The 12348-nt window shown below is 41.2% G+C and overlaps 1 protein-coding gene across 1 annotated transcript in view; it reads right to left on the bottom strand.

Annotated features, from left to right (window-relative positions):
• PITPNM3 (PITPNM family member 3) overlaps nucleotides 1-12348 on the bottom strand; it is an 876999-nt gene that overhangs the window by 426450 nt on the left and 438201 nt on the right. The window contains exon 3 of the mRNA XM_069761259.1: nucleotides 4885-4992. Within this exon, the coding sequence (XP_069617360.1) occupies nucleotides 4885-4992 (108 nt within the window). The remainder of the gene's footprint in view (nucleotides 1-4884; nucleotides 4993-12348) is intronic.

Here is a 12348-nt window from a genome sequence, read left to right as displayed (position 1 = left end):
CTTCTCCCAGAAGGCACCTGGAATATGCAAATTAGCCTCCTGAAGCTTGAATCCCTGGTTTGGTGATGCTTTCGAAGCAGCTGGTCCCGGCTGTACCCAACGATCTTCTAGCTTAGGGAGACTTCGCTTCTCCCAGAAGGCACCTGGAATATGCAAATTAGCCTCCTGAAGCTTGAATCCCTGGTTTGGTGATGCTTTCGAAGCAGCTGGTCCCGGCTGTACCCAACGATCTTCTAGCTTAGGGAGACTTCGCTTCTCCCAGAAGGCACCTGGAATATGCAAATTAGCCTCCTGAAGCTTGAATCCCTGGTTTGGTGATGCTTTCGAAGCAGCTGGTCCCGGCTGTACCCAACGATCTTCTAGCTTAGGGAGACTTCGCTTCTCCCAGAAGGCACCTGGAATATGCAAATTAGCCTCCTGAAGCTTGAATCCCTGGTTTGGTGATGCTTTCGATGCAGCTGGTCCCGGCTGTACCCAACGATCTTCTAGCTTAGGGAGACTTCGCTTCTCCCAGAAGGCACCTGGAATATGCAAATTAGCCTCCTGAAGCTTGAATCCCTGGTTTGGTGATGCTTTCGAAGCAGCTGGTCCCGGCTGTACCCAACGATCTTCTAGCTTAGGGAGACTTCGCTTCTCCCAGAAGGCACCTGGAATATGCAAATTAGCCTCCTGAAGCTTGAATCCCTGGTTTGGTGATGCTTTCGAAGCAGCTGGTCCCGGCTGTACCCAACGATCTTCTAGCTTAGGGAGACTTCGCTTCTCCCAGAAGGCACCTGGAATATGCAAATTAGCCTCCTGAAGCTTGAATCCCTGGTTTGGTGATGCTTTCGAAGCAGCTGGTCCCGGCTGTACCCAACGATCTTCTAGCTTAGGGAGACTTCGCTTCTCCCAGAAGGCACCTGGAATATGCAAATTAGCCTCCTGAAGCTTGAATCCCTGGTTTGGTGATGCTTTCGAAGCAGCTGGTCCCGGCTGTACCCAACGATCTTCTAGCTTAGGGAGACTTCGCTTCTCCCAGAAGGCACCTGGAATATGCAAATTAGCCTCCTGAAGCTTGAATCCCTGGTTTGGTGATGCTTTCGAAGCAGCTGGTCCCGGCTGTACCTAACGATCTTCTAGCTTAGGGAGACTTCGCTTCTCCCAGAAGGCACCTGGAATATGCAAATTAGCCTCCTGAAGCTTGAATCCCTGGTTTGGTGATGCTTTCGAAGCAGCTGGTCCCGGCTGTACCCAACGATCTTCTAGCTTAGGGAGACTTCGCTTCTCCCAGAAGGCACCTGGAATATGCAAATTAGCCTCCTGAAGCTTGAATCCCTGGTTTGGTGATGCTTTCGAAGCAGCTGGTCCCGGCTGTACCCAACGATCTTCTAGCTTAGGGAGACTTCGCTTCTCCCAGAAGGCACCTGGAATATGCAAATTAGCCTCCTGAAGCTTGAATCCCTGGTTTGGTGATGCTTTCGAAGCAGCTGGTCCCGGCTGTACCCAACGATCTTCTAGCTTAGGGAGACTTCGCTTCTCCCAGAAGGCACCTGGAATATGCAAATTAGCCTCCTGAAGCTTGAATCCCTGGTTTGGTGATGCTTTCGAAGCAGCTGGTCCCGGCTGTACCCAACGATCTTCTAGCTTAGGGAGACTTCGCTTCTCCCAGAAGGCACCTGGAATATGCAAATTAGCCTCCTGAAGCTTGAATCCCTGGTTTGGTGATGCTTTCGAAGCAGCTGGTCCCGGCTGTACCCAACGATCTTCTAGCTTAGGGAGACTTCGCTTCTCCCAGAAGGCACCTGGAATATGCAAATTAGCCTCCATAAAGAGTAATGTGCATAAGAGTAATGTGTAGATGTGCCAATGTTTCTGATTATATAATGTAGGTAAGATGAAAATTTCAGGAGCAGTCATGTGTAAACTTCATGATATTGTGCACTGTGGACAAAGGAACATCAAGATCTCTGCATATGGACTTGTGATTGTTAATATTGTTCAACAAAGTCCTTAGACAGTTCTCTTCTTCTCTTTCTGCTCTCCATGCTTAGTGTGGCACACACAGACACATAATTGAGTCAACTTCTCCTTTTTTTATCTGGTTTCAGGTGTGATTTCATATTGCCCACACCTGTTACTTGCTGCAGATGAGTTTGAACGCACATCACATGCTTCAAACAAAGTAACAAAGCTTACCCACAATTCTGGAATGGTGCCAACAATTTTGTTTGGCCCATTTTTGGGGTCTTGTGTGAAATTATGTACACTTTGCCTTTTTTTCTTTCCTTTTTGTGTTGTTCCAATGCACACAAAGGAAATAAACAAGAGTATAACAAAATATGTGAAATTGCAATAATTTTTGGGGAGAAATACTTAATCTTCTGGAACAATTTCAATACTTATACACTTCAGGCTATGACCCATGTCTAAAAATGTTAATCAATAGTAATATCATACACCCTGTTGAAAAGAAATAGAACACAATAGTCCATTTCACAATGGATTTATCTTCAAAGACAATGATTTTAAAGTACATTTCTGGCTAGATACTTGTAGCAGTCCTTCCGCTTACAAAACAACATGAAAGGGATGCTATCATCATACACAATAAAGTTCAATTACTAGAAAGTATCCTTATAGCACACAAGAAATTAATGAACTGTATTGATGACAATCACTCATCTTCCAATAAGCCCAATTCCCAGAACATTCAAAGTAAAATATTTGTATTTCAATCAAGAATCGATCCGGCTACTGGAAAAATAATTCCTAGTAGGCCGGGATCACACATGCGAGAAAGACGTCCGAGTCTCGCATGTTAACACCCAGCACTGCAACCTGAACTCCGGAGCGGAGCGTGCGGCAGCATAGCAATACATGAAGCCGCACGCTCCGCTCCGGAGTGCAGGCAGCAGGGCCGGGTATTAACATGCGAGACTCGGCTGTCTTTCTCGCATGTGTGATCCCGTCCTTAATAATCACAAACTGATTTATGCATAACTCTTAATGAAGTTTGTTGATGAATGTTTGACCTATGCTCTTCAATATTATGCATATACCAGTCACTGAGTGGTTTCTTTTATACTATGCATCATAAGAGGTAATAAATGGCAAAGCCCCAAGCTCTGTGTCAGCAGGTTCTGTAGACTAAGTTTCCTAAAGGCAGAGTTATAACATACATGGGTATCTACTGTTCTACATATATGAATATACTTGATTTTTGTAGTAATTTTTAAACATCTAAATATACAGCTCTGGCAAAAATTAAGAGACCACAACATCAAAACCCTGTCATGGGCAGCCCAATCTCCAGACCTGAACCCATTGAAAACCTCTGGAATGTAATCAAGAGCATGATGGATAGTCACAAGCCATCAATCAAAGAAGAACTGCCTACATTTTTGCTCCAGGAGCAGTGTCAAAGACTGGTGGCAGGCATGCCAACAGGCATGAAAGCTGTGATTAAAAATCATGGTTATTCCACAAAATATTGATTTCTGAACTCTTCCTGAGTCAACATTAGTATTGTTGTTTCTAAATGATTATGAACTTGTTTTCTCTGCCTTATTTAAGGTCTGAAAGCACTGTTTTTTTTCTTTTGTTTTGACCATTTTTCTTTGTCAGAAAAAAAAATACAAAAATTATTGCTTGGAAATTCGGAGACATGTTGTCAGAAGTTTATAGAATAAAAGAACAATTTACATTTTATTCAAAATATACCTATAAAGAGAAAAATCAGACAAACTGAACATTTTGCAGTGGTCTCTGAATTTTTGCCAGAGCTATATACAGTATAATATATATATATATATATATATATATATATATATAATGCAACTTAGACTATAATCTAAACATTTATTTAACAAAAAATAATCATTTAAACCCTTCCCAACGCTACCAATTTTCATAACTAAGTTTTCATTTTTTTTTATCTAGAGCCGCAACTTTTGATTGTTTTGGAATGATGCAGTGTTCGGCAGTGTTCTTGTGGTGTCACCGCACGAACACTGCCAGAAAAAGCCAAAGACTGCCGAGTGCAGTGAATACTGCCGGAAGGTATTGAGCGGCCCCGGAAGCAGATGCGGCCGGGAGACAGCGAGATGGGAGGACGGGAGGACGCGTTGCTGGACAGGTAAGTACAATATTTATAATGTTCATTATTAATTTTATTCTTTCTTTTACAGGCCCTGGACCCGAACTGTAACATGGTTTTTCCAAGGAAACCCGTGTTTGGGACCTTGTGACAGAACACTATGTATTCGGTACGGTCCCGAACTTTACAGTTAGGGTTCGCCCATCCCTAATGAGCACGTCTGTTACAGTGTCAGGGCGCAGACAGCAGACTGCTGCTCACTTTCTCTTGATGCTATTTATCATGGGAAAGTGATATAAGCAGAGCTGAGGAGCCTGGAAATTCCCCTGGAGGAGACTTCAGTTGTAGTCGGCTTAATTGAAACATTGACTCGTAAAGGGAGTTTTTCTCTCACTTGATATATGTCTTGTTAATAATTTTTTTTGCCAAATTTTAAATGTTTTTACATTTGCATTTAATTTAAATAAAACAAATTTTAGTTCTCGGTTCTCCTTGAGATCATTATGAGATGCATGTTTACTTTACTTGTTCTAGCTCTGTATAGATAACGAATAGTTGTATTTTAGACAACAAAACTAAATAGTCTGATTGCTCTCACAACGTATTCAGTACTCTTTAGTGTTGATGAAGCATTGATCATCTATGGTTTGCAATCTGATGAAGTCTAAGAAACACCCATGTACATAACCAGTGGATCCATACATAACTAATACATCGGGCTAATAAAGCAAAGCATATATTTCTAACATTCATTTACATTATATTTTTTAAATGCTACAATTTTTAGGTTATATTAAAAGCAATCTTACCTGGACTTTCCTCCAATTTGCCAATTGTTTCAATCTGTTCAACTAAGTCATTGGAGTTCCATTGACTCATCCCGATAAGAATGGCACTTTTCCCTTCTACAATTTCCTCTGAAACAATGAAAAATTGTAATTAGGCATCTAAAACTTTGGATGCAGAGATTATAGCTGTAGAAAATACAATGGTGGATCTAAAAGTCAGTTGCCCTGCAGCAACAGCCATAATGGATACCTATAAACCATTCTACACTAAATCCAGAAATATAATATTAACCAATAATCTGTGTGGTGGGAAACCAGAAAACATAAATTGGACATATGCCATGTCAATGGCACTAAATAGTAATAATCTAGTTAAAATCTAGTTATATATTCACTAGTTATGTTTATTAATTAGTCAAAATGTTAAGAAAAACAAACTTTAAAAGATGCACGGGACCACGTAGCATGAGAGACTAGTAAGACAGGCTCCTCCCCTCCCGCTGCTTTTGAGTGACAGGTCCTTCACTGCATACGTGTGTACGGAGAAACCTGGCAGCCAGTGAAAAGAAGTTGCTAAAAGCAGCCTTTTTGACTAGTCACCCATGGGGCTCAGTCCCTGGAAGTTTTTAAAGTATGTTTTTCTCTGAAATGCCTCAATGTTTCAGCATCAAACATACATGGCTGAAATCATAAAGCCAGTGTCTGATACATGCTGATAGTATTTCGGGCAGCGTCAGGTTCCCCTTAATGAATACTTTGAACTATATTTTTATACAGAGCTCTAAACTCCCATTTCTCTTTATAAGAACTGTATGAATGTTTTCAGTAGACTCCCACAGTGGTGTATAGAAATAAAAAAGTATATAATAATATAGTTGGGTATTCCTGTCTCAACCATCATGGCATATCACCCTCTGGAATCTACACCTGTATCAAGTGCAGGGTCCTGTCTTGTATCCTTGTGAATGGAGAGTTGGCCGAACATTTAATTTCTGTGGAAATTCTCACTATAGCTGAGTATGCTTCAGATGGGCCCAATCTTGAGATTGGTGTAGACACCAGAACCCCATGTTTTGGGCCCGATCTTGATATAGGTGTAGATACCAAACCCACATGTTTTGGGCCTGTTTTTGAGATAGGTGTAGATACCAGAACCCCATGTTTTGGGCCTGATCTTGATATAGGTGTAGATATCAGACCCACATGTTTTGGACCTGTTTTTGAGATAGGTGTAGATACTAGAACCACATGTTTTGGACGCGGTCTTGAGATAGGGGTAGAAACTAGAACCACATGTTTTGGGCCTGATCTAGATATAGGTGTAGATACCAGACCAACATGTTTTGGACCTGTTCTTGATATAAGTGTAGATACCAGACCCACATATTTTGGACCTGTTCTTGAGATAGGTGTAGATACCAGAACCACATGTTTTGGGCGCGGTCTTGAGATAGGCATAGATACTAGAACCACATGTTTTGGGCCTGATCTTGAGATAGCTGTAAATACCAGACCCACATGTTTTAGACATTCATGGCACCTCCTGTGTATATACCATAACTGTCTGAGATACGAATTCCCATTTACCTCTATGGCTGTGTAAAAAGTAACAGATAATTCAAGGTCTGGAAAATTATGCTCTGTTCCCCTTAAGGATATAGCATGAAAATATTAGATGTTTGTGAGCTAAGTAACTAAAGAAATGATAAAGACTAAGGACACCTGGCCTGAGGAAGACATTAGACCAGTGTTGAAATGCTTTTCACTGTACCTTTGGACAAAAACTAAAACTGTTGATGAAATTCTGAACTATATGCTTAATTCTCCAATACTTTATCATCGTCTATAATTTTGTTGTCGTTTTTATGGACACCTTTAATATGGAATTTTTTTTTTACAACCTAGTGGTTATCTTTCAGTAATAACTTCCACTATATTTCAGTCTGCAATCTTCATTCGTTCATTGAGTTTCAAAACCCATGATGCAGTTCACAGCCTGGGATAAGATTCAGATTTTTCTCTTGTGGGAGTGTCTTTCCAAGTAATATAGGCTGGTTGTGAGATCTGTGTGCACCCACTGTGTCATTGTCTTCATTAGCTCAAAAGTCAGCACAGCTTCTATCCTGTACCTATTTCCTCTTTTCCTCCTTTTCTACAGCCGGTTTTTCTGTCCGCATTTGAGGAACTACCGGTAAGTTAGATAGAAGATTTACAGGCACTATGCAGCAGCAATATGGTAGAAAATATTTAATGAAGATCAGATTTAGAAAGTTGCTTAATTTTGTGTTTAGGAAACAAATACACAATTTTAAAAATGCTCTGTCAAGGTGTACATATCCTTTAGTATTCACAAGCCATAATTAGAATAAAAAGCCAATGAAAATAATCTACCAGCTGCAATCGCCAGGTTGTTGGTGGTGATACCTAGCAAGGAACTGTTTAAACAGGAAATTCATTAGATTTACCTTAATTTGACATTGGGTTTACACGTCTAATACGAAAATGGATTAGAATATTCTGCTTTTTATCATTGCAACATTTTCAATTAGATTTTAAGATTTTTTTTTACAATTGTAAATAAAGCAGATTTTTATCAGCTGTGAAATCCACACTAAACTTTTTTTCAACTACTTGCAGACCATATAATGACTAAATAAGTCATGTGGTCCACATATTACCTTGGCAATTGAAACGTTATACATTTTTTGGATTTACTACATTTGCTCTTTCATCCAGGAGCTTCCATGCGCCAGACTCAAGAATCATGCCAATCAAACCTTCCGACACACAAGCTGCCAGACTGACGAGCTGTGTCCCTTTTGTTCTTTTTTATTTTAGAAAAAGAAAGCCGCTACCAGTCTGAATCACATTTTCTAGCCATTATTTATAAAAAAAAAAACAATTACCCGACAAATAAAATGAATTGTTCTCTAAAGGTGTAAAACATAAATGTACTGGTCCTTTGTGGTCATAAAGAAAAATCTAATAAAAATTAAAAAACAGACGCGTTATCTTTTTTCCTTTACATTTTCCCCTGGTATTGTTAAAGAAAAAAATTACATGAAAATTAGGCTCCTCATATCATGAAAGATAGCAAATAAAGAAAACTAAATCTCAATATCTAAATGAGAAAAAAATGTTAGAACTCTTAAAACCACATAAAAGAAAAAAAACTTGGTAATGAATGGAGGAAAATTTCACGATCTTCAACTGCTAAGATGTGGAGAATCCACAGTGGATACGTCCAGGGTGGATGTACCGTAAAAAGATCGCTCAGGTCTAATTTTTCCTGGTTGAAAAAAACATATACATACAAAACAAATCAACAATCAGTCAATAATATCTGCTACAAACTAATTCACAGCACAATTTGTCGACATGGATTTCGGCTGATAATCCAAACCCAATTCCACGTAAAAAGGGCCCAAAAATCCAAATCAAAACTGTAAACGTAATCCTATGTTATTTATCAGGAAATTGAATGTTGCCGTTCATAACTGACATTAAATCTGGCTAATCCATGGGCACACCCTCAGTAGCTCATTAAAGGGGTTGTCTGGACTTCTGGTGAAAGTCTGTCGTCATTTTATATTATTGCAGACTTCTGAATCCTGACAGCGCATGGTGTCAGGATTCTCTGCTTTTGACAGAAAGAGCAAGCCATCACGTGACTGCATGTATGCAATTTTCATACTTTTGGCCATATTCCAAGTAGCAATGCTTGGCCTGCATCAATTTACTTGTATTGAGCGAGGTCTAGCATGTCTGGTCGGCAAGTGACTGCATGAATGCAAACTTCATATTTGCAATCACGTAACCGCCAGGTCCAACTGGCAACACTGGAGAATCCAGACAGTGTGCAGTGTGCATGCTGAAAGGACCGGTGTAGATGATCATTAACTCTACATCCGAGAAAATCAGTCTGATTACACAAATCAGGCTCTGATCAGAGTGCGATCCAATTTTCTCAGAGGTGGAGAGAAAAAAAAGCTTCCCGACTTCTCTATAGTGTATAATGTCTTTCTGTGCAAGTTTGACTGCACTCGAACATCATCCAAGAGTGCTCCAATTTTTTCCATGGACCCATAGAGTTGAATGGGTGCAATTGCAATGCTGCAATTTTCGTCCTCAGACATCTTGGTTTAAGGAAAAATTGGACACGTGCACTGCCCTATATATTAACATGGGTACAAATGTTATCCGTTAAAACCACGGATGAGACTCGTCCGATTTTTACAGTTGTGTGCACAAGCCCTAAGAATTCAGAAGAAGACTGGACAGCCCTTTTTAAAATCATTGAGTGGTCGATTTCATGTAGATTTCAGCATAAAACATGGATATATTTTGTGCTGTAGTCTGGGGGAAATTCCACCATATGAACATATCCTCATTGCATTTATTTAGGTAATTTATAAGAACTTGAGGACATGTGGCTACGAGAAGTTTTAGATGAGTTTTTGATGTTGCATTTCCGCACCTATTATGTAAATTAGCTTACTTGCGTTTTTTTTTTATTGTGTTTTTGAGTGGGTTACAAAATTTGCAATATCAAACACTCACCAAAATGAGAGTGTAGCCTAAGGCTACATTGCCACAGTGAGCTTTTTGGTGAGTTTTTGATGCTGTAGATTTTCTACAGCCTTTCTACATCCATTATGTAAAATAAGTTAATTTCATTTTTTCAAAAATACACATCATCAAAAACTCACCAAGAAAACATCACAGGAACGTAGGCGTTTTTCATGTCTCAAAAATACGCAGCGTAAAGAACTCAACAAAAACTAATAGTGAACACACGGCCTTAGAATAAAATATAGAGATAAATGATGTGCAGCTGGAAGGTGTTTCTTTGCCAATGGTCAGATTTTCTAAGCGATTCCTTTGAAGTTGCTGCATTTTTTTCTGAAAATCCTATATTTGCTACTTTGCATCTACAAATAGTTATTTGTGCTCAGAAATCGAGTTGAGCGAATTTGTTTAGGTCCCTCTTTTTCGGCAAGCTATAGCGGTTACCGAATAAGCTGCAGAGGGAACCCGGATACATGGATCATTCTGGACGATCAACTGTTCGGCGCCACAGCTGCATGTGTCGCACCTGTCACAGTAAGAGCACATGCATGGAGAGCCTGTTTGTTGTGACTGTGACACATGCAGCAGCGGCGCCAGACAGCTGATCAGCCGGAGCGATCCAGGAAGCCGGGTTCCCGCGGCAGCTTATTCGGTAAGCGCTATAGGTTGCCGAATAAGAGAGAACCTAAACAAATTCGCTCAACTCTACTCAGAACCACAAACAACACATCAGAAGTAATTTTCTATGTCAGGTCTATTTTAATACTCTGCTTGTTTGCAAACATTGTTTCTTCCATTAACCTTTTCAATGGAGTGGTTTGATTCCTCATCATACACAACAAAAGAAATGAAACATGAGATAGACGAGTCAGTATGGCACTGTGGCATCGTAGTGAGTGCCAGGCAGAAAGAGCAGCATGGTGAATGGATGGACACGCTACTTTTGTCAAAGTCTATGAGTTGCCATAGTTACATTTCAAAGCCTTGCAGCAAATACCCATGTGGAGAGAGGCAGCTTTGGTTCTAAAGAATACGGTCAAAACTAAATCCAATAATAGCAGCTCATTACAAGGACAAAAATGAACAGATTTCATAGTGGTTTTCCTTAAACCTTTCCCCTCTACAGACAAGGAGGCCAATGATATTAATCTGTAAATGATACACTGCATTATATAGGTATCCATTCTGGAAGCCATGATGCCTCTTAAATCTTTATTTTTTATTTTTGCCTCTTGTGAATCTACAGATTTTATTGACCTCTAAAACTTGAAAATTGCGAGACCTAGTGTTAGGGACTGGCGGAACGCACCAAGTATAGATGATATGAAACTAGGTGAGTTCGCAGTCCGAGGTCCACCGTGCAGGTATAAACCCTGCTGCTAGTAAGACGGACTATATGGCGGTACTATAAGTATACACGCACGGGTTAACTTCACCCTGCATGAAGGAAGCGATCCTGTTGCGTCACAGGACCGCGGTACCGCACATAGAGCGCGAGCAAGAAGTCAGCGAACACAACCCCAACTCAGGATTGAAGTCCGATTAGACAACTTGCTGGCACAACACCGCAACTGGGTGTGTAAGGAAACTATTAAATAGTATATAAAGGCACGAGAGTGCATGCAGTGCCGCACTGACGGACACCACTAACCACCCAGGCTTGGGTAAGGAAAGCGCAGAGGAAGCGCACGGCGCCGTACTGGCAGACACAGCAACTGGACGCTGTGATGTGTGTTACGTGCAGATGGCTAGTCGGGCGCTAGATAGCTACCATCATCCGCGAGCAGTCAACAACACTAGGGAGGGATACTTAGGAGCTTTCATCCATCGACATACATCCATCTACACACACACATTATAACAAGACAATACTAGCGCATGGCCGTGCGGTCATGCGCAGTTTATATAGTTGCAGCACAGGAAGCAGCTACAGAAGTTTTGCCCTTTCAGGACCTGCCAAGAGGACCAATTGGATGTGCTGCAGTGCCTGAGCATGTGACCCTCGATCTCCAACGGGAGATCTTGCCCTGGGCATGCTCAGTGTGTGCAAATAAGGACTTAGTCCCAGAGAAGCCCGCTCGCCGCAGATCAGTGCAGGGTACAACAGGAGAGCCAGAAAAGGCAGCAGTAATTCCCTGCACAGAATCAGTCCCAGCAAGACGCTGGGAGCGATGCCTCCGCTGAGCAGAGCCCACTGCGGCCGAAGCAGAATGGGAGACCGCAGCAGACACGTATCGAGATTCCCCCTGTGCAGCAGAGGAAACTCGACTCCTAACACCTAGTTCCAAAAGATGTCTAGAATATGAGTAAATGCGACACAATATACAAATATGATCCGATATGCAATATGCCAATGCTGTTGATCAGGGGTGGAGAACCTCAGGCCCCAGGGCCATTTACGGCCCTCTATGACCCTTTATCAGGCCCCCGAGCAGATTCTCAGGGACCATATTCTTGGGCAGGGAGGTGTATTTTGATTACAACCAGCTCATTAATTTCTTCTTGCTCTGTTAGCACACACACACAGTGTTCACTACTGAACACTGAAGGGCATGCAATGAAAGATTACGTCCTGACACCGGTGCCAGAGTAGGGATGTACTTTGTGGGTGGAGTTTGTACGGCCACCGAAGGATGGTATAAATATCCAAATGGCCCTTGGCAGGAAAAAGATTCCCCACCCCTGCTGTAGATAGACATGGACGGCACATAAAATAATCATACGTTGATCTAATGCCACTAGGCAAAAATGTACAAAACTGAACAGGAAGTGCTTTTTGGATGTGTGGTTCATGTCCATTTTCTACAGCATTGACATATTGCAGTTATTTGTCCCCTTTTTTGTCTTACTTGGTACCAGCACTCCTCCCATCTGGCACAGGTGTTTTTAATTAGCAAGAGGGGTTCTGCTTTTATC

Source organism: Ranitomeya imitator, chromosome 3, assembly GCF_032444005.1.
Source record: "Ranitomeya imitator isolate aRanImi1 chromosome 3, aRanImi1.pri, whole genome shotgun sequence".
Taxonomy (NCBI): domain Eukaryota; kingdom Metazoa; phylum Chordata; class Amphibia; order Anura; family Dendrobatidae; genus Ranitomeya; species Ranitomeya imitator.
The sequence above is the reverse complement of the archived record's forward strand: the minus strand, read 5'-3'. Positions and strand labels throughout refer to the sequence as shown.